Source organism: Podarcis gaigeae (assembly GCF_964106915.1).
Source record: "Podarcis gaigeae genome assembly, chromosome: 6".
Classification (NCBI taxonomy): domain Eukaryota; kingdom Metazoa; phylum Chordata; class Lepidosauria; order Squamata; family Lacertidae; genus Podarcis; species Podarcis gaigeae.
In genome coordinates, this window is record NC_139682.1 from 3,418,804 (window position 1) to 3,439,511 (window position 20,708).

The 20,708-nt window shown below is 46.0% G+C and overlaps 1 protein-coding gene across 10 annotated transcripts in view; it reads right to left on the bottom strand.

Moving 5' to 3' along the window:
- Window positions 1-20,708, bottom strand: part of TPX2 (TPX2 microtubule nucleation factor) — a 32,284-nt gene that overhangs the window by 2,820 nt on the left and 8,756 nt on the right. For 9 of the 10 annotated variants that reach the window (XM_083744287.1, XM_083744283.1, XM_083744281.1 and 6 more), the window contains exons 2-13: window positions 18,021-18,161; window positions 16,095-16,250; window positions 14,849-14,975; window positions 12,731-12,853; window positions 11,480-11,610; window positions 8,326-8,483; window positions 7,414-7,585; window positions 6,665-6,803; window positions 4,529-4,748; window positions 3,462-3,563; window positions 2,906-3,082; window positions 923-1,069 (exon numbers count right to left, since the gene is read on the bottom strand). In XM_083744287.1, coding sequence (XP_083600413.1) covers window positions 923-1,069; window positions 2,906-3,082; window positions 3,462-3,563; window positions 4,529-4,748; window positions 6,665-6,803; window positions 7,414-7,585; window positions 8,326-8,483; window positions 11,480-11,610; window positions 12,731-12,853; window positions 14,849-14,975; window positions 16,095-16,250; window positions 18,021-18,117 — 1,749 coding nt within the window. In that variant the 5' untranslated portion in view covers window positions 18,118-18,161. Of the gene's footprint in view, window positions 1-922; window positions 1,070-2,905; window positions 3,083-3,461; window positions 3,564-4,528; window positions 4,749-6,664; window positions 6,804-7,413; window positions 7,586-8,325; window positions 8,484-11,479; window positions 11,611-12,730; window positions 12,854-14,848; window positions 14,976-16,094; window positions 16,251-18,020; window positions 18,186-20,708 lie in introns of all 10 variants that reach the window. The other variant, XM_083744284.1, reaches the window with a different exon arrangement.

Genomic DNA, 20,708 nt, shown 5'->3' on the forward strand with positions numbered 1-20,708 from the left:
GGAAGTGGGGGGGGGGGAGAGATTTAAGAGAACCCCAGACACTCCTCACCAAGGCAAACAAAGTCCACAAGGCAGACTGACAAGTCAGCAAAAATAAGGTACTGTGGTCTAGTAATGTCTGGGTTGGCTAGGATTTTAAGAATTTGATTCGGTTTCTTCCTTACTACCACACATTATCTAAGAGCACGTTTACAGACACTATGCACTTGCACACAAGTACAAATACACACTCCTTGTCATACACACGTAGCCCTTGAGCCATGCGACAACACGCAACTTGAAAATCACTAAAAGCAGCAATGATGACAAGGGACCAGACTCTATACACCCAAGTATTCTTTAAAACAATGTACTTTAAGCTGCAAGTTCCAGGGCTGAAAAACATTCATTCAACAAGGAGGGCTTATTCCATATGGCTACTTCTCTCCCTCTAGGCCAGATGTGGCTAATTTGAGCCTTCCAGATGTTGCTGGACCACAACCTACCTTTATTAGCTCTGACCACTGGCCACGTGGGCTAGAGTTTGTGGGAGTTGCAGCTCAGTAACATATGGAGGGCTCCAGGTTAACTGTTGTAGGAGAAAGCGGGGTGGAGAGTAGAGATACAGATCTTACATTCTTCCCTGTGTGGGTGAGCAATTTTGATGCATAACAGGAAAACCACCTCTAGTAGGATGCTTCCCCCATCTGTTTCTCATGACCTTATCCACACAAGGCCACTTTGGCCAGATGAAACACTGCAGGAAGAGGCCACTAGGATGCTCCCAGTCCAAACACCGGAATCAGCCCCCACAAGTGCAGGGTTGTGTTGGATGCTGCTTCCGATGGCAGCCTCAGACTCTCTCCTCTTCAAACGATGGAAGGGAAACGGTAAAGATGGCCAGGAAGGGCCCCCGGCTCAGTCAGCTGCTCAGCCCCCTCACCTGCTGCTCCCACTGCTCTTGCTTCACAGCTCCTCTCATATCAACAGCCAGTTGGAAGGGCTCCAGCTTGGTGGGGCTCTTGGTCTTCTTTTCCGGAAGGCTGATGTGGTCAAAGTGGGGCAGGGGGAGTGCTTTGAACTTTGGCACCTGCCAACGAAACACAGAACAAGGCTCAGCATTGCTGGTGAGATGAAGACTTGGAACATAGTAAACACATCAAGTGAAAAAGCTCCTGGGGAAAGCTGAGAGAGGTTTTGGAGGCCGACTTCCCTCACTTAATCTTTCAGGTGCATCTTCTCTCTCCTTTTAGATGGAGGCCCTTCCAGCTGCTATAGACTACAATTCCCATCTGCCCCAGCCAGCATGCTCATGGTGGCTGGGAATGACAAGAATTGCAGTCCAAAACAGCTGGAGGGCACCAAACTGGGAGAGACTATTTAGAGATCAATAGGCCCTCCTTCTCCTCTGGTTCCCACCTGGCACCTGAGGTCAGGCAGATGGTGATTGGGGAGAGGCCCTTTTAAGTCGCTGTGCCAGGGCTGTGACTAAACATCAGGAAGAACTTTCTGACAGTAAGAGGTGTTCAACAGTGGAAGGGTCTCCCTCGGGAGGTTGTGGAATCTCCTTCCTTGGAGGTTTTGAAGCAGAGGTTGGAAGACCATCTGTCACTCAGGGGGTTGGGTCCCTTCCAACTCTATGATTCTATGATCCTCTGCCTGAAATCCTGGGTAGCTGCTGGTGGTCAGACAATACTGAGATAGATGACCCAGCCATCTGACTCCATATGAGGGAGCATCCTATACTTTGTCAGTACATTATATGCTCACATGGACCACAGATCCCACGAGGGAATCCTCATGGAATAGCAGCAAATAAGGACTGAGATTCTTTGTACAATGTAATGGTGTAAATAAACAGTGAAGCTTACATCTGTAATGTTTTGAAAGATTTTAAGATAATATTTTAGTTTCCTGTTAATTACGTTGCTTTGAATGTATACTTTATATTTGACTTCCTTCTGTAGTGTTTTATTTTCCATTGCTTTATTTCATGTTTTAATGTAGGTTGTAATCAGCTTTGAGATTTTTGGGGGGTAAAAATATAAAGCGGTCTAGAAATCGAAAGAATAATAATACAGATTGGCATAAAATTTTATTATTATTACAGCCTGACCCCCTCCTTTGGTAATTCTTCACAGAACTCTAGCCTAATGGTTGCCATCAATTTGAATGGTTGATTTGAACTGATTTTATAATGAATTGATTTTAGAATGTTGTATTATTTTACTGTTGTTAGCCGCTCTGAGCCAGGCTTTGGCTGGGGAGGGCGGGATATAAATTTTATTTTATTTTATATTATTATTATTATTATTATTATTATTATTATTATTATTATTATTCACTTTTCTCCAAGAGCCATCTACTTCCCTACAGCTGTTTTAGGCAAGTGGGCCTCCACAATGAAGCCTGGACAACTGATGGGAACCTCTGGCCTTCCCTTCTCTGCCAAAGACACTTTTAGAAGCTTGGTCTTAAATTTGATCAATTATAGCAAGGGTGAGGAACCCATGGCTATGCAGATGTTGATGGACTACAACTCCTTGAGCACTGGCCATGCTGGCAGGGGCTGGTGGGAACCGTTTCTTATTATTTTATATAACACTTAATTGCCAAAGTGGCCTCTAAGCAGTTTACAAATATAAAACCAGTTACACAATAAAACAATTCTGTCAAAACATTAAAATATGGGAATGGGAGTCCAACAACATCTGGAGGACCCCAGGTTGCCCACCCGTGAGTTAGAGATATAACCAGCAGATTCCTACATAGCCCAGGGAATGGCCAACATCTGCTTCCTTCTTTTGTGGCCCATTTACATTGAGAATTGTGCAAAGATCCACTTTTGCTTTTGGACAGTAGTGTCAGGAGGAGGATGGCCTCTGCCCCAACAGGAAGAGGGTGTCCCTAAATGAAAAGCACCCACCTCTTCTTTTTGCAATTCTTCAATTTTCTTCTCTTTCTGAAGAAGCCTCTCTTTGTCCCGAGAGTCAAAGGAGAAAGGGCACATCTCCACCTGCCTAGGTTCTGCAGCTTTTGGCTTAAAGGGCACCCCAAAGTACGGCACTGGCTTGGCTCTGATCACAGGCACAACTTCCTCTTCCTGCGAAGGAAAAAAAAAGCATGGGAAATGGAGTAGGGAAGGGAATAAAGGCAGCCTCCACTCCCCCACCTGACCTTGTGTGAAGAGTTACATCTTAAGGAAACTTGGAGAGGGCAGAATGGCTGTTCTTTGGGGAAGGCTCGCCGTGGCAAATCCAGGAACCAATTCAAAAACGGACTAAAAAAAATCACCCAGCCGCTAGGATATTTACCATCCAGCTGTGTCAGCTGATGGCCCAGAACTGCCTGGTTGCAGGCAAAACACTCACTGAGAAGGGCTGAGCGGCTCATTTGAACCCTAACCCCCATTGCCAGGCCCTGGCTGGCTACAGAAGTGAAGCAACACCAGGGTCCCCAACTACCACGGATTAAAGAATCACCTTCACTTTCTCCTCTTTAGCCAGGATGCCAACTCTGTTCTTCAGAGCAAATGCTGGGGACTGTGGAACTGTGGGAGGGAGCACTTTTTTCTCAGGAACACCCTGCAGGAACAAAACAGCAAGCTGCATTACCGGTGAGTCAGGAAACATGGAGTAGCATTAAAACAAATTCCCCTTCTACATTTTGCTTTGGGACAAATCAACCTGGTGGAAACACAGCAGTGCCATCTGATGATCAGTTCTGCCCTTAAATACATAGGGCTTACATAGGGCTCTGTGTGCCCTGCACAAAACCCTCATCTTTGCTCACTCAAGTCTTAACCAAGAGAGAGTTCTGTTAATTTTAGAATCATTTTCAGTGGCCTCCCTGTCCCCTGATTTTATTCCGCTCGCCTTGGAAAGACACCTCTTCTCCCTCTTGCATGCTGCCACTGCTAGCAGGTCAGAGCGCTAGGGGAACAAGGAGTGATCCTTCCTGTATCAAGAGTGCTCTGAGCTGCTCAAACTTTCCAAGAGGTGAGCAAAAGTACTTTCTTTCCCATTGCAGTGCTGGATGGACAGCTTCCAGCAAGAGGCAAGAAATCTTCACACACACCCTCCACGCTGCATGGATCGGGGAGACTGGATATCTGCCTGCTTCTGCTTGTGAGAGTCCATTTGTGCACCAACTTTGCGCCCCCGCCACTGGCAGGCAACCCTAAGTTGGGGAGCCAACTGTGGATGCAGCCACTGAGTCCCAAAAGGTGCATCTCCTCTATGACAGAAGCTGGTAAGTATCTGGTCAGGGATGAAGGTGTGAGTGTTTCTGATGTGGGGTAAAAGTAGGCAGTGAGCACAGCAGCCAAGCAAAGAGGCCAAAGGTCCATAGGTGAAAATGTATGAGCAGCAAGCACTAGACTAGAAGAAGAAGACTCTGAAGCCAGACAAAGGACTGAAGCTCTTGGCATCCAAAAGGCAATCTGGAAGCCTCACGGAATGCAGAGAATCAATCATAGATTCAGACCCTCTTAGTACCAACTTCAGCCCATTTTCCTTTGAGGTTGAAAAACGCAAGCTGCAAAGATTACCACCACATCCTCCAGGATTTTAGTCGGACATGGCCTCGAATGGAACTGGAAGTGTTCCTCCTCCTGGTGCTTCTTCTTGCTCTCCCGTTCTTGAATGCGCTTCTCTATTTCCAAATCAAAGCCAACTGGCTTGGTGGGCTCCTTCACTGGAGGCTTCTTGGGCAAGATTGGTGTTCCCTCCAGGATGCGGGGGTTGAGCTCTTGAGCTTTGAACTTGTACCTGCCAGACAATGAAGCAAACGGTGAGACGCCAATGTGGAATCGAAATTACCCCATGCCATGGGCTGAGTAGAGACAACTGAAGTTGCCTGAAGTTAGCCCATTCCTGTGACACTTCAAAGCTGTGTGCCTGCAATTTGACATTTCTGACTGCAGAAGTTTTGAACTAACCCACAGTTCTGGGCACCAGAATTTAAGATATTGATAAGTTGTAATGGGTGTAGAGGACAATGACCAAGATTATCAAGGGCGCTGGGTATGTTTAGCCTGGGAAAGAGGAGATTGAGAGGAGATAAGATAGCCACCTTCAAATATCTAAACGGCTATCACGTGGGAGATGGAGCAAGCATGTTTTCACCCATTCCCACCAGCCTTCTGAGTAATACCCCTCCCCACCTTCTCACTATATAGAAGGGTCTGGAAACTTCTGTTTCAGTGTATCTGAAGAAGTGTGCATGCACACGAAAGCTCATACCAAGAACTGACTTAGTTGGTCTTTAAGGTGCTACTGGAATTTTTTTTGTTTTGCAGATGAGCAGACAGGGTAGTGCTAATGCCTTCTCCCACTCAGAAGGGAGGCTGACCAGCTTTAACATACGTGTTCATGTGAGTGTACAAAGCTGCTCTATCCTAAGTCAAAGCACTGGCTCATTGAGTCCAATATAAGATGGGGAACACCTGGCTTGTCAGTAGTACATATGAAAATGATTGAAGGGTCTTAGCAGACCACAAGCTTAACATGAGCCAACAGTGTGATGCAGCATAAAAAACAAAAAACCTCATGCTATTCTAGGCTGCATCAGCAGAAGGTCAAGGGAAGTAATAGTACTGCTCTATTCAGTCTTGGTCAGACACACCTGGAATACTATGTCCAGTTCTGGGCACCAGAATTTAAGATATTGATAAGTTGTAATGGGTGTAGAGGACAATGACCAAGATTATCAAGGGCGCTGGGTATGTTTAGCCTGGGAAAGAGGAGATTGAGAGGAGATAAGATAGCCACCTTCAAATATCTAAACGGCTATCACGTGGGAGATGGAGCAAGCATGTTTTCTCCTGCTCTAGAGGGTAGGACTTGTACCAATGGATTCCAATTAAAAGAAAGGAGAGTCCAACTAAACATCACAAGAACTGTCTCGCAGTAAAGCTGTTAAACAGTGCAACGTGGTGGACTCTCCTTCGTTGGAGATTTTAAAGTTGGATAGCCATCTGTCAGGGATGCTTTAGTTGAGATTCCTGCATTGCAGAGGGTTTGACTGGATGACCCTTGGGGTCCCTACAACTCCACAATTCTATGATTCTATGAGTGATGGGCGATGCTTACTTGAAGCAGCTCTCCAGAGTCTTTCAAAGCTCCACTACTGGACATCCTTAGCTGGAGAGGCTATAAATTAAACCTGGAACCTACAGGCCAAACCTGTTCTCAAGCACTAAGGTATGGGCCTTCTTCCAGAGGCAGTCCTTCCCAGTTTTGGAGATGACACAATCTCAGGTGGAAGATCTGCCATGGAATAGATACAGGCAAGTGCACAAACCAGCCTTTAATCAAGGAAGCCCTTGGGGGCGGGTCTTGCTGCAGTCTCACCCAACATGTCTCCCCAAGTATATTCATACCCTCAAGGGGCTGTGACTACTTTCCCTTACCCCCAATGGACTGCAGGATGCACAAGCCTGAACATATTTTTTTTAAAAAAATTGTCCAGTAGCACCCTAGAGACCAACTAAGTTTGTTCTTGGTATAAACTTTCGTGTGCATGCACACTTCTTCAGATACCAACATGAACATGAAATCCATGCAGAGAGAAGCACTCACACAATTCTGTTTCACTGCCTGGATTCTACACCAAGGACACCACCAGGAGCCCTGAACGATATTCAGCTCAGAGAGGCGTCATTTGGGCAAAGAGTTGCACTTACTGTTGAAGCTTCTCAATCTCCTCAGCCTCTAACTCAGCAGTGCTCTTGCATTTGACAGGTCTCTGGCGGGTCTTGGTTTCAAGACGGGGAGTTTTGGGGTTGGTTACCTTGGCCTTAAGTGGCTTTGTTTGGCTTATGCCTGCAAGAATGGGGGGAAATGACCATAAACAAAAGCACAGCTTACAAAGTTATCTTTAAAAAAGCAAGAAGTGCATTTAGCCAACTCTCATAATTGCAAATATGAAATCTTATTGCCTTAGAAAAAAATAGCAACGTATGGAAAGTGAGGCTGATGTTAGTCCTGATATATTCAACCCTTCCTTGTGCCATCCACAGTTCCCATTTTACATTTTTCCAGGTTTAAGCCTTGTGTCCTTGCCCAAACTCTTCAAATAAAAAGAGGGGAAAAGACAACGACACAAACCTAAATTCTGATCTTAACAGAACACACTCTAATGGAAGTAACTGAATTTTATTAGGAAAATTAAGCAAAAGTCTCAATTCCAACTTCAACCTCCTATCTCTGACTGTCTAGTCCCCCTAGAACTGCACACTTGAAAAATAGCCAACCTATCTTTACTGTGGTTCCCTACTCCTCTTAGCAGGAAAGAAGAGGCACCGCTGTTTAGCAGTCTCCAAGACATGAATAATTGCACCTGATTAATGTCACCAAGTTCAGAAGAACTGTGCTCACAGAGTTCTTCCCACTGTCACAAAGGGGTTCCCAGTCAAGCCACTTGCAGCCTTACCTTCTTCGGTCTTCCTGCTCCTCAGGTGGTAACGTGGTGGGGTGCGTTGCTGGAAGTTTCTAACCTGCTGGGCCATTGATACAAATTCTGTGGAAACTTCATCAAACTTCCTTTTGTTGCTTTGGGATAGGTTGAAGGGTTTTGGGACGGTCATACCCTTGGACGCTTGGACCTGTAAGGAGACAGGGCTGGTTTGTTAGCAAAATGTTCTCAAGGCAGGATGCACCTTGGGCATTAGCCCACCAGCTGCTGACAAAATTTACTTGGCCTGCAAGTCCTTCTAAAGCTCTTAGTGCAGTGCATGGTCTCCACACCTCAAAAGAACATTTGGGAGTTTACCTGTGAACTGAATAAATAATTATTCATTTCAGCAGTGGATGAAATCTGCATATATACATTTTGAAGGCCCATTCCTTTTTTAAAGAAGCAATGCAGAAGTAGAAGTTTACAGATGTATTGTTCTGAAAGAGGCTAAAGTTGAAGCCTCTTTAACTTACCATAAGGAAAGGGCACTATAGAATGGTTAGAGAGGGTCTCATCTAAGCAGAGATTGACCCCACAAAGTAGGCTACATACATGAGAAAATGTTGTATGCTGTATTGTTTTTAACACTCGATTGGGAGTCGCCCAGAGTGGCTGGGGAAACTCAGCCAGATGGGTGGGGTATAAATAATAATAATAATAAAAATTATTATTAGCCTGTGTCAAGATAACACGAGGCCCCAGCAAAAGACTCCAAAATAATCTGCCTCTATTCTTTTTTAATTGGCACCTACTTCTTCTTGCCCTATATAGAATTTATTTCTTGCAAATCTTTTCGTCTGCAAATCTTTACACCCCAAGAGATGCAACAACAGGCAGTTGAAGGCTCTCTAGCCAGAAGTCTCGTTTCTTGATTCTCGTTGCTCTCACCGGAGATGGTGGGTGCCTCCTCAGAGCAGCTTTGAAATCCACCTCCTTATACTCTGTGGCGGGCTGATTTTCACCATGCTGTTTAATCCTTTCATCTGTGCGGAAGTGGAAATCTACTGGCTTGGTGATATGGGTCACCATCTTCTTGACAGTTTGCCCTGGTAGGGAGAACGTGGGGGATGAGATTTAATAAGCAGCATTCCAATGTCCAGGACATGGCAGCTTGAACAACTCAGTATGATGTACTCACATTCCATCCAATCAAGATAAATAAAATATTGGGCATACTATGAAGGTTCATTTTCTGCAAGGGATGGAGGGAATCCTCAGACGGGTTGAGCCTCCCACTTGCTCCACTAGGCAGAACTACGCCAATTAAGTTGGTGCATTCATTTTCTATCCAAATCAAGATAAATTGCCACACTCACATACATATGATCTGCTCTAGGTACCACCCATGCAGATTCACGTGAACCAGTGAGAACTCAGTGGGACATGGAGAGAATTTGTGAAAGCCCAGCTTGTAGAGAGTCACAGCCAAGCAGTGTGTCTACACCATTTTCACTTAGGGAGTTGCCAAGACCTCTGCAGACTTTATGGCACAAAGGCTAACTAAAGTGATTAAGAAGCTTAATCAGTCAGTGGGTTTTATTGTTTATAGCCAATGGCCATCACAATGCAGTATGAGCACTTAATCACGTTCCATAAGAAGAGCCCTGTTGGAAGAAGAGCCCTGCTCTCAAAGTGAGAACAGCCAGGTTCTCCAACGGGAAGCTCAAAAGCGGGCCCTGAGTAAAACAAGTCTTCTCACTTGTGATTCCCAGCAACTGGTATTCAGAGGGATGCTGCCTCTGGCAGTGGAGGTGACTAGTCCCAAGAAGTATTGGGACTTTTGAGAATTAATTCCCTTTTTGCTTTGTGTTTATATCTAGATTGTTAGACTGAAAGGCAGGAGCGGACCATGCGTTTTATGCATTTATGGTGGCTAGCATGGCTTAGGTGCATCTATAAATAAGCCATGACGACGACGAGAAAAGCCACCTAAGGGTGGGGGGAGTAGAGCAACTTGAGAGGTCTGTAAAGCGACTCCCTTTTCACTCAGTTCGCAGAGAGGTTCCCCATAACACTAGAATTTGGAAGTGTCCAATGAATCCAGTTGGAAGCAGGTTCAGGACAGATGACAAAGAAGCACTCAATATACAACTTTTGGTGGCTCCTCCAAGCTACAGCTTAAGAAGTGCTGCCAGTGGCCCACGGTGCCAGATGCCTGCCTGGCATACAGAGATTACCTGTGCCCAGCAAGGCCTTTCAAGGCTGGGACTAACACCTGCATCAGGAAGTGCATGACTATAGTCGTGAGAAAGCTCCTAGGAATAATGTATTTCAGAACATTCAGCGGCAGACAAACTACGATCACGTGGCACAATCACGTTAGGGATAGCCACACACAAGGTTGTTTTGCCCAAGGCCAATGTGCCAGCAGAAGGGTCCAGTGGGGAGGGGGAAAAGAGCAAGTCCCATGCCAGCCTGCTTGTACACCAGGCAAAATACTTTTTAGAAACCTTCCTTCCTGACTGCCATCTGAGATGAAATGGGTGAAACTGGAGATGACCTCAGTTCTGGCATCCCAGTTGTGGGGTCCTTTCCCCAGGGGAAAGCCTTCTGTGGCAGGTGAGAGACAACCCTTTCACGCTAAGGGCCAAATACCCTTTCGGAGACCACAGTAAGAGGACAAGTGGGCACAGCAACAACAAACAAAAATTTCACAGGCAGCAAGTTTCAACAACACACCCTTTGTATCCTCCATTCACACAAAGAGGAGTCATCAGCAGAGTTAAAGGTCACATTCCAGCCAGGCAAAAAAACAAAACAAAACCCTGGGTGTGAAATGGGACCAGTGAGGGATCTGGCAATTCTAAGGACCACCTTCAGCCCCTGGCCTGGGGTTTGCCACTCCCTTTGTATGACACCAACAGCCTTTCTATCTCCTAACGCTATGATGTTGTGCTGTTTTTAACTTTTAACTCCTCTAATGTTTTTACACTGCTGGAAACTTCCTAGTTTACCCAGTATAACAGTTCCAGACAGGGGCGCCGGCTTGCCCCCCACACTGAGGGGGCTGCTGTCATGTGACACTTCACGTGATACTGCCCGGTGTCTGCGCGGAGGGCCAAAAAATATTGGTGAAGCTGAAACGCCCTCCACCCCCTATACCCAGTGCTGCTGGTTCCAGATTTTATATTATATTACAGTGGTACTTCGGTTTACAAACAGCCCAGTTCACGAACTATTTGGTTTATGAACTCCGCAAAACTGTGAACTTTGCCTTGGTCTATGAATGGAAGCCGAATGGTGGAAAGGCACTGGCGGAGGGGGCCCTCATTAGGGAAAGCGCGCCTCGGTTTAAGAACGGATTTAGTTTAAGAACGGACTTCAGGAACGGATAAGGTCGTAAACTGATATACAGTCATACCTCAGGTTACAAACGCTGCGGGTTGCGCATTTTCGGGTTGCGGACAGCGCCGAACCCGGAAGTACTGGAACTGGTTACTTCCGGGTTTCAGCGCTTGTGCAAAATGACATCACGTGCATGCGCTGAAGCAAGTCACGCGCGTGCGCAGACATGGCGCTGCGGGTTGCAAATGTGCCTCCCACACAGATCACGTTTGCAACCCGAAGTATGACTGTACCACTTATTGGTAAGCTGTCCTGAGAATACATACATTGAAGGAAAAGGCTGGAGGTAAGTAACTGTAAATCATTAATTTTAAAATAATTCTTTAGTGAGCTGCAATACAAATACAAACATACTTTGCACATACTTTATTACAGTGGTACCTCGCAAGACGAATGCCTCGCAAGACGAAAGAATTTTCCGTTTTTTGAGTCGTTCCGCAAGACGAATTTCCCTATGGGCTTGCTTCGCAAGACGAAACGTCTTGCGAGTTCTTGCGAGTTTGTTTCCTTTTTCTTAAAGCCGCTAAGCCGTTAATAGCCGCTAAGCCGCTAATAGCCGTGCTTCGCAAGACGAAAAAACCACAAGACGAAGAGACTCGCTGAATGGATTAATTTCGTCTTGCGAGGCACCACTGTAGTGCAATAGATTGGCTGGGATGGGAGGGGAGGAATCTTTGTAAGTTACTTTCAAGCTCACCCGGTCCAGCAATGGCCACTTTAAGGGAGTCCTCGTTCTTCCTGCGCAGCTCAGCCACCTCTTGCTGCAGCTGCTGCATTTTCTCTACCTCCAGGTCCTCAGTGGACTTGCCCTTGGATGAAATCCGTTTCCTGGAAAATAAAAAGACACAGATTCCTTTCAGAAAAGGGAGCAGTGTACAAGGCTGCAGCTGCCTGAAGGTCCTCAGCCTCAGGCCTACTGCTTCTGACCCCTGCACAGCTTAGAAAGTTCCTTTAAATCAGAGGTGGGGAATCTGTGACCCTCCAGAGGTTGTTGGGATTCCAGTTCCCATCAGCTGCAGCTGGTCTGGCCGATGGTCAGGAGTGAAGGGAGCCATAGCCCAACAACACCTGGAGGGCCACCAATTCTCCCACACTGGCTTTTAAAATAACAGGAAGAGGCAAGATTCCAAGGGAATCACATTCTTTGCCCATCACGATACCCGATGCTTGGGCAAAATCACAACACAGATCAGAGCATTGTGGAATGCTATCCCAAGGGAGCTTTGACTGGCACCTTCATAATACACCTTTAGACGCCAGGCAAAAATAATGTTCCCCTTCAACCAGGCTTTGAACTGATTAACATCTTACACTTTTAAATGTGTATTTTTATGTTAAAACAAAATAAATTTTTTTTCCTTCCAGTAGCACCTTAAAGACTAACTAAGTTAGTTCTTGGTATGAGCTTTCGTGTGCATGCACACTTCTTCAGATACCAGATATTTTTATGTTGTGAACCACCCAGATATCTATAGATGAAGGGTGGTATACACATTTAATAAAAAATAAATAAAGTCCAAACACGAAGTCAACATTTTTGTACAGCTTTCCTTGCATCAATGAGGCCTGTGCAGGGCAAGTTTCTGGTGGATTTGGGCTCAGTTCAGACATCTCTTAAACACCCCAAGTTGGGGGTTGTATCCAATGATGTCATCTGGTTACCACACTAGTTTCCACCTGTGCAACAGGCCTTCCTCTCCTTGTGCCTGCCAAATCTGTTCCAGAAGGTAGGGTGAACCCAAGGAACAGATGGGGGGGAGGGACAGGGAGAGGTTGTCCCATTGTACTGGAGGAAGTTATTGTGGACAACTTGGTTGGATAAAACTTTCTTGGCACTTGAAGAGGGCTTGAAATAAGATGGCACAGTGACCACCAGCCAATTCAAACATCATAGCAAGCCACTCCTTTGTGCCTCTCCCCTTGCTCAACCCACCAGACCTACACTTACTGTTTCTTTACAGGTGGTGGCAGCTGTTCATTGGTGGCCAAGGCAGCACATCTCTTGGCATGCATTTTGGCAGCGCACTTGCGCTGAGCGCTCTTCTGCCGTTCCAAGAGCTGTTTTGACACCCTACAGGGGAGGAAAAGGGAAAAGCCAGCTGGCTGTAAAGGAACGGGGTGGAATGAGATGAAGAGACACAGCCTCAAAGCTTACAAGTTTCAGTTACTGCAATAATATGGAGCCATTCCAAAACAAGAGGAAAAAAGAAGGGATTAGTAGGGCATTCAAAATAGGACTCTTGCATATTTTACATGGGACGAGCATAATGTGCTCTTGCATCTAGCACATTGTCTGCTTGGGGTACGGAGGCTGCAGTTGGAGGCACCAGAAGCATTTATCCAGGAAATAGATCAAGGTACCCCAATTTCCCCATGTTTGAAACATGCAATATTTTATCCATTAGGTTTTGGGCAAGTATTGTTTTATGCAGCATTTTGAACATGGTCATGCTGATAACAGACTCATTTATGGAGAGCATCTGCTGAGAAATTGAAGCATCTTTTCACAAGAAGGCATCTAATCTGTCTTCCCTCAACCACTGATCCAGATCCTCCCTCCCATGATGACTTTTGACAGTTATTGGTAGAAAATCTGGCTGGTGTCCCTCCTCAAGCTTTTAGTACTAGATCCTGGAAAGATGCACACCCACAAAACCACATTTGCTCATTTATGTTGAGACTATTTGCCATGTTCTCAAGGACAACCTGATTTCAGAATTAGATCACAATATACCATATTTTTCGCTCTATAAGACGCACTTCCCCCCTCCTAAAAAGTAAGGGAAAATGTGTGTGCATATTATGGAGTGAATGCAGGCGGGAGGCTCTGCTCAGCGCTCCCTTTAAAGAGCCGTGTGGAGCGTGAGTGCAGCTCTTGGGGGCTTTTCCTGAGGAGGGAGAAGGGCTGCCCTGCAATCCCGCTGGCTGTCCTGGCTTCTGGCTTAGCTGCATGCAGCCTCTCCCGGGCAAGGGGAGCCTTCATCCCCTGCCCGGGAGAGGCTGAGCAGCTATCCCATAAACCAGGACAGCAAGCGGGATTGCAGCGCAGCAATCCCGCTTGCTGTCCTGGCTTATGGGATTCAGATTTTTTCTCTCGTTTTCCTCTTCCAAAAACTAGGTGCATCTCACGGCCTAGGACCCTCGTACCTATGGGACCGCCTCTCCTGGTATGCCCCACGGAGAGCCTCAAGGTCCATAAATAATAACACCCTAGTGGTCCCAGGCCCTAAAGAAGTTAGATTGGCTTCAACCAGAGCCAAGGCCTTTTCAACTCTGGCTCCGGCCTGGTGGAACGCTCTGCCTTATAAGACCAGGGCCCTGCAGGATCTGATTTCTTTCCGCAGGGCCTGTAAGACAGAGTTGTTCCGCCTGGCCTTTGGCTTGGAGCCAATTTGATTCCCTCCCTCTCTCTCTCTCTTTTTTTCTTTTCTCCTCTTTCTTTCTTTTCCTTCTCCTGCGGTGAGGCTACGTTTTAATATTCCATTATTTTAATGTTGTATTTTATTTTTGTTTTTAAGTTGTAATCATTCATCTTGTTTTTATTATTGCTTGTAAGCCGCTCTGAGCCCGGCCTTGGCTGGGGAGGGCGGGGTATAAATTATTATTATTATTATTATTATTATTATTATTATTATTATTATTATTATTCTCTGGTGCGTCTTATAGAGCAAAAAATGCGGTAATAGCCATGTTGGAGATTCTTGGCAGCCATGAGTACTAGAAACTCATTATTTTCTGAATTCATTATACTGGCCTCTCTGAGAAGAAGCCCACTGAAGGGGCACTGTGGCAGGAAGGGTTGTGCATCAGCTTTATTCCCACATTCAGATCACTTTGCAGCTTCCCAGAATTGCAGACCTGGAAGTTAGCTTAAGAGCAACTAAAGGAGAAGGAGAGTCCTAGGCCAGCTGGAAAAGCTCAGCAGGCCATTTCTTGAGAGAATAGAGAGAAGCACTTGTGGGAGGATCAAGATGTTAGGCAACCATGGGCTACGTCAAAGCTTGCAAGCTGTGTCAACACCAAGTCCCAGGGGAAAGTTGACCCACTTGGAGATTAGAATGCTTACCTTCCTGGGGCCCTTGCAGGGGCAGCTGCCGTCTCATTCGATGTACTGCGCCACTGTGCCATGGATCCAACCACATTTGGTGGCACCCTGTTAGCCAGTCCCATCTCATTTTCATTGTGATTCTCAGCTAAGGCAAATAAGAAACACAAGCTATATATATTCCTCGAAATTTATATGCCCCTTCTTCCTCTCCAAGGGCTCAAACCCAGCTAATAGCTTATACAACATTCACAAAAAGACCCCAATAGCTATCCATAAAAACCATACAGTGCTCCCTCCGACACCCCCCAGGAGAAGCGTGCTACAGGATAGGATACTACCAACAGATGCACAGAGGCTTGAGCTTGTCATCGGCAAGTGAGGTTATGAGGGAAGGAGCTTTAAAAACTTCACAGCTTTGAGCTATCAGCACAGAAGAAAAACAAATGAGCAGGAAATAGATCTTTTGCTAGCTTCAGCAGTAAACAGCTTGCTTGTGTATTTGAGGTTGTAGTTCATCTTTCCACTCTATATTTGGGACCCTGCGTTATCCTTCCACAGCTCCACACCCTGCTTGATGCATCCAGCATGGCCAATAAAGCACCCTCAGAGGGATACGTAAACCTTAGCTTAGCCCCACTGAGACCTGAATTAGGACTTGTGCTTTTTAATTTACTTAGAAGTTATCCCGAGTCAGTGGCAAGTTAAGGCGGTAGCCTTGTTTGTAGCTAGTATCAAATTATTTGGAATTGTGAAAAGCCGGATGGACTGCGATGAATTCTGCTGGTTGACTGACAGAACCCAAAGAGTGCTCACTAACGGTTCTTCAACATCCTAGAAAAAAGTGACACGTTGGGTACTGCACTCACAGGATTCTGTCCTGAGCCTGGCACTGTTCAACATCTTTATAAAGGACTTGGATGAAGGAATTGAGGCGATGCTCATCAAATTTGCAGATGACACCAAACTGGGAGGGGTAGCTAATGCCACAGAAAATAGAGTCCAGATTCAAGGCAGCCTTAACAGATTGGAGAACAGTGCCAAAACCAACAAAAGGAATTTCAATAGGGACAAGTGTAAGGTTCAACCCTTAGGCAGGAATAATCAGATGCACATTTGTGTGTCAGGCATTCAGGTCTTGACACTGCCAGAGAAAGCCAAGCCTCACATGAGCGAGTTCACAGGCCATCACTGGACTAGGTCCATATACCCTTCTATTACCATTGTAAGTTTACAAGAACTTGCTGTCCTGAGCTGAACAACTTACTGGATTTCACCATTGGAGAGACAATGGCACGTGGAATGTTAGCCCTTGATGCTGAGGATTTCTGCAGGATGCCGGCTGGTATGTCTAAACTTGGAGTTCTCAGATGACTGGCTGGCATATCTGAACTTGGAGTGCTCAGAAGACCAGCTCTGAGATCTGGAAGAACCAACAATCACCTGGTTAAATTCAATGTACCTCCCAATGCTGCTTGGCAGGCTAACTGCCATCTCCACTGCCAGCTGTGGCCCTTATGGCCCTTCCTCTCCCAGTCCAAGGGCCAGGCAAACTCAGAGAAGACCTCAGGGGAAAATGGAGCAAAACACAGCTTAGAGAAGAGAGAAAAAGTACCAGCTAGACTCAAGAGCAGTTGCGTTTGCTAGTCCAGCTTTTGACAAGAGGATAGATTAATCTTCTCTCACCTTGACTCAAAATTCTCAAAGCTCAAAATTACTAGATGTAGTGTGGCAGAAACTTGAGGCTACTGCTTCCCGCTCCCTGCCCACTTTCCTAAAGTTGGCTGAAAACATATCGCAGCACAACAAAAAACTTGGACCCTGCAGATCCTGTGTACATTGTTAGAACATACTGCAGGTTCACAGCATTTGGGAAGTGAGTGTTCAAGGAAGCAACTGCAGATCTCTCAAGAGGTTTTTGGTACGCCACATCCTTCCAGTACAGAGAGGAAGATGTGTGGAATCACAAAAGCCACATTTGAGACACAACTGGATCTCTCTACATGTTTTTGTAAACATAAAACAAGCGAAGAGAACTCATTTACTCTCCAAAGGGTCCCTGCATGGCTAATTATAGCTTCTGAGGCAGGACTAACTTAGGCTGGGGGGGGGGGGGAACAGTTAAACACCCATCCACCCTGGCACCACTCTGAAAGCATTTGTAGATTCCTGTTTGTTTGGAAGAGGCTCTTGCTCTTGCTCACATACAGATCAGATGATGATCTCCCAGATCACATGTGGTCCTGAGTATCTCTTAGAGACACATTTCTAGTCTTCTCTTTCCTTTATTCACATAAACCTCCATCATCCTTAATACAAACTGAACTGCATCCTAGCACTTCCATCAAAAACACGAGGGCATGACAGCGTGGAAAAGTTTCCAAGATGAACTCAAGCAACTCCCTGATTATGTCTGTATCTGTCCAGAAATCAGTGTGTCAATACTGGTAACCCTGTTTGGCTGACAGCACTGGCAATAATCTCTGTTCTCCAAAGCTTTGTATTTCACCACCTTAAAATAATTTAGGAGGGCCAGGCAATTCGTTTTATACTGATCTGCTTCCAACCAAGCAGAAGGATAAGTGTGATGCATTTAAGGGCTCTTGGAATATTAAGCCATCCCAACTTCGGGTAGCCTACAGCATATTCTGTGTTGGCCTTTCCCCTCTCTTACGTTGCTTCTCTCAGCTCATATAGCCCCTAGCTGGCCCCTCTTCTCTTTCAGACAACCCTATGCATCTTTAACCATTGCCAAGTCCAACAAGCGTCTCCTCAGCAGTTGTGGGTTGCTTTGCCCAACACCTGCACGTGGAAGAAAGTTTTTGACAATATAGGCAGCCCTCTTCCATGCTCCTTTTGATACATACGGTGGCAGAGAGAATAGAGGGTTGGTTTTCTAGTGCTGTTTCATCACTTCCTGTACAATGAGTATAAGATGTCTGCAGCCCTCCAGATGTTGTTGGACTACAGCTCCCGCCATCCTTGACCTCTGGGCCATGCAGTCTGTGGATGATGGGGGTTGGAGTCTTACAGCATCCTATACTGGCTGTACACCACAGTTTATGCTGCAAGTGTTTACCCGATAACAAACACCTCCTCAAGCCTGTGAAATCCCCTAGCCAAAAAAGTGACAACCCCCTGCTCACCAGGACCAGTTTTTCATCCCAACTTGGCAGAATATGCAGATACTCACCAAACCAGGCATCAATGCCAGTTGTTTCACCATCTTTAATGTTCTTAAAGTCAATGTATTCATTGGGGACATCAAAGGAATACCGTTCCTCAGACATTTTGCTGGAGCAAAGCCTTTTTCCAGCAATCTTGGAGCAAGCCCCTGAGAATCAAGAAATATACAGTACTATTAGCATGGCAAGTAACTTACAAATGCTATCTTTTTCAGCCTCTCAAAGCTATGGATGGTCGGTCTATTTCTGCTTTTATAGATTGGAAGCTACAGTCACAAGCTACCCATGTTTAAAACTAACAAATGACCCAAGAATGAACTGGGACTGCAACCTTGCAACCATCCCAGGTCTAGGTACAATGACTATCAGCTAGAGGACACTACAACCCAAAGCAATGCAAGATAGAAGACCAAGAAAGAAGGTTAAGCCTCAAAGTACTTCAACATTGCGCAACAAGGAATTCATCACTTTAGAGAAGAAACACAGGTGGCTCACCCTGACCTTCAGCCAGCGTTCAAAATTCACCAGGCACATTTTGGAACCACGCTATTGGCAACTTGAGACCAAGTGAAGATGCCCAGGTGCCAGGATGGCACCTGACATCTCTACCATCTGGAGGTGAATGCTTGGGGATCCTGTAGAATTCTATCCATGGTATTTTATCTGCACAATCAGAACAAACTGCAGGAACCCAAGTGTTGTATTGAAAAATATGACTTTCAAGCCATCTGGCCCCAAAATGGCAACTATTGACATTTCATTTTGGCGCCTGTAACCCTGGGTTTAAGGAGCCATTTGTGCTTTCAGCAAGCCACATTCCGCAAAACCTGTTTCTACAGACTTAAAAGAATCAGCCTGGCCTCACAATTGACCCCGCCATGGTTGCTTCTGGCCTCACACCCAACTTTGCAACATTTTGAGGGCCTTCCCAAAGCTTAATTGATTGCAATGTACTAAGATCACGCAGAGAACGATACTGCAGGAAGAGACCCAGCTTGAGTTAGAAGGAGCAAAGGGGATTATAGGTGTCAGCGGAGACAGAATCAAGGAGCCAAGAAAAGGACAGGATTTTCTAGCCTAGGAACTTGAGATGTTTTTCAGACCACACCTGGTGCAAAGCAAGCCAAGAAAGGGGCCCTGAAACTCAAGTTACTCAGATTGCTCCATAGTTGTGGCCTTGCTGCAGATAGGCTGGTTTAATGGGTTAATGTTGCGCTTGTGCAGAGACCCTTTCTACAACTACAAGGGCAACTTCCATGTTAAGAGCCAGGGCTTCCTAGAATAATAAACCTGGCGCATATTTTTATGCAGCATCCTAGGTTTGCGAACATGCATTAACATATCCAGTACATCCATCCGTGCCATGTTGCCCCACCTTATTAGCAACCTTCCACAAAAGCAACTGGCTTTTGCTAAGCCAAACGGCTTCAAGTTTATCCAAAGGAAGACTTTGCATGCATGGCCTCTTCAGTCAGCTGAGGCCTAGGGCAGGATTACTGCTGGTTTATGTGCTTTTAGAAAAGCTGGCTACACTCACATGCGGGAAGGGTGCCCAGATATAAATTACAGCACCATTAGCAGGTGCCACCCTAATTTATAACCCTTGGCCTTCCCTTGCCAAGGCATGGAAAGCTGCCACATTGAAATGTAGACAAGAGGTCTCCAAGCACGGACTGGCTGAGAGACAGGGCAGATAGGGTCCTGCGACAAGACTAAGGTGGTCTCCAAGATTAGGGAAAAGTAGGTACAAGAGATCAAAATGCCCCAGAGAAGGAATGAATGGAGGGAAGAAAGTGACAGCCCCAAAGGAGAGCTGAGAGAGCTCCAAAGCCTGGCTGGAATTAGATCCCTTCTTAGCCCCCTTAATCAGGATCAAGTTTCTGTCAACACTAACAACTTAAAAAAAATATTGAAGTGCGTCATTGACGTTCTTTTCGCCCACACGACCCAACAAGTTGAGCTGCCAAGCAGGAGGAGCAGGAATCACATTTCAGAAATGGTTGGCTCCAAAGCTAGCCCACTGCTCCCTCAGCCTCTCATTCTGCAAGAGAGTGACAACGGCCATTTCATTAGCAGGAGCTGGGGAGGCAGCTGGAGCCAGAGAAACACATTCACAGGGGAGCTGTGGTGTGCTTGAGGCCCTTGTAGGGAATCCCCCTCTGGAAGGGTCCGGTTTCCAGGGCATTTCCAGAGCAGGAGGGAAAGGTAGGTTGATCATGCGAGGCAGCGTTAAGCAATGGTCTGGCCACTGGAGGAAGCCATAAGCTCAACCTCCTCAGATATCAGCTGTGGGCTGCAATTTGGGTTGTACTACAGCTACCAATTTGGGTGGACAGGACAGCACTATTGAGAAGTGAGCCTTTTACCTTTCAGCTTTGCACAGTGGCTAAGGCAAAGCGAATCATTATAATCTGCAGGACAAAAAAATTCCAATACACAATTTCCCCAAAACTCATACTGCTGTTTTCAGCTCAAGCCATCCATCCAACCTGGAAGCAATGGTACATTCTCATCTCTATTAAGATCTGCTGCCAGAAGATTGTCAAAGATTGCATTGAGCCAGGGCTTTTTCGGCTGCGGCTCCAACCTGGTGGAACGCTCTGTCACAAGAGACAAGGGCCCTGCAGGACTTGACATCTTTCCGCAGGGCCTGCAAGACAGAGCTGTTCCACCTGGCCTTTGGTCAGGGCGCAGCC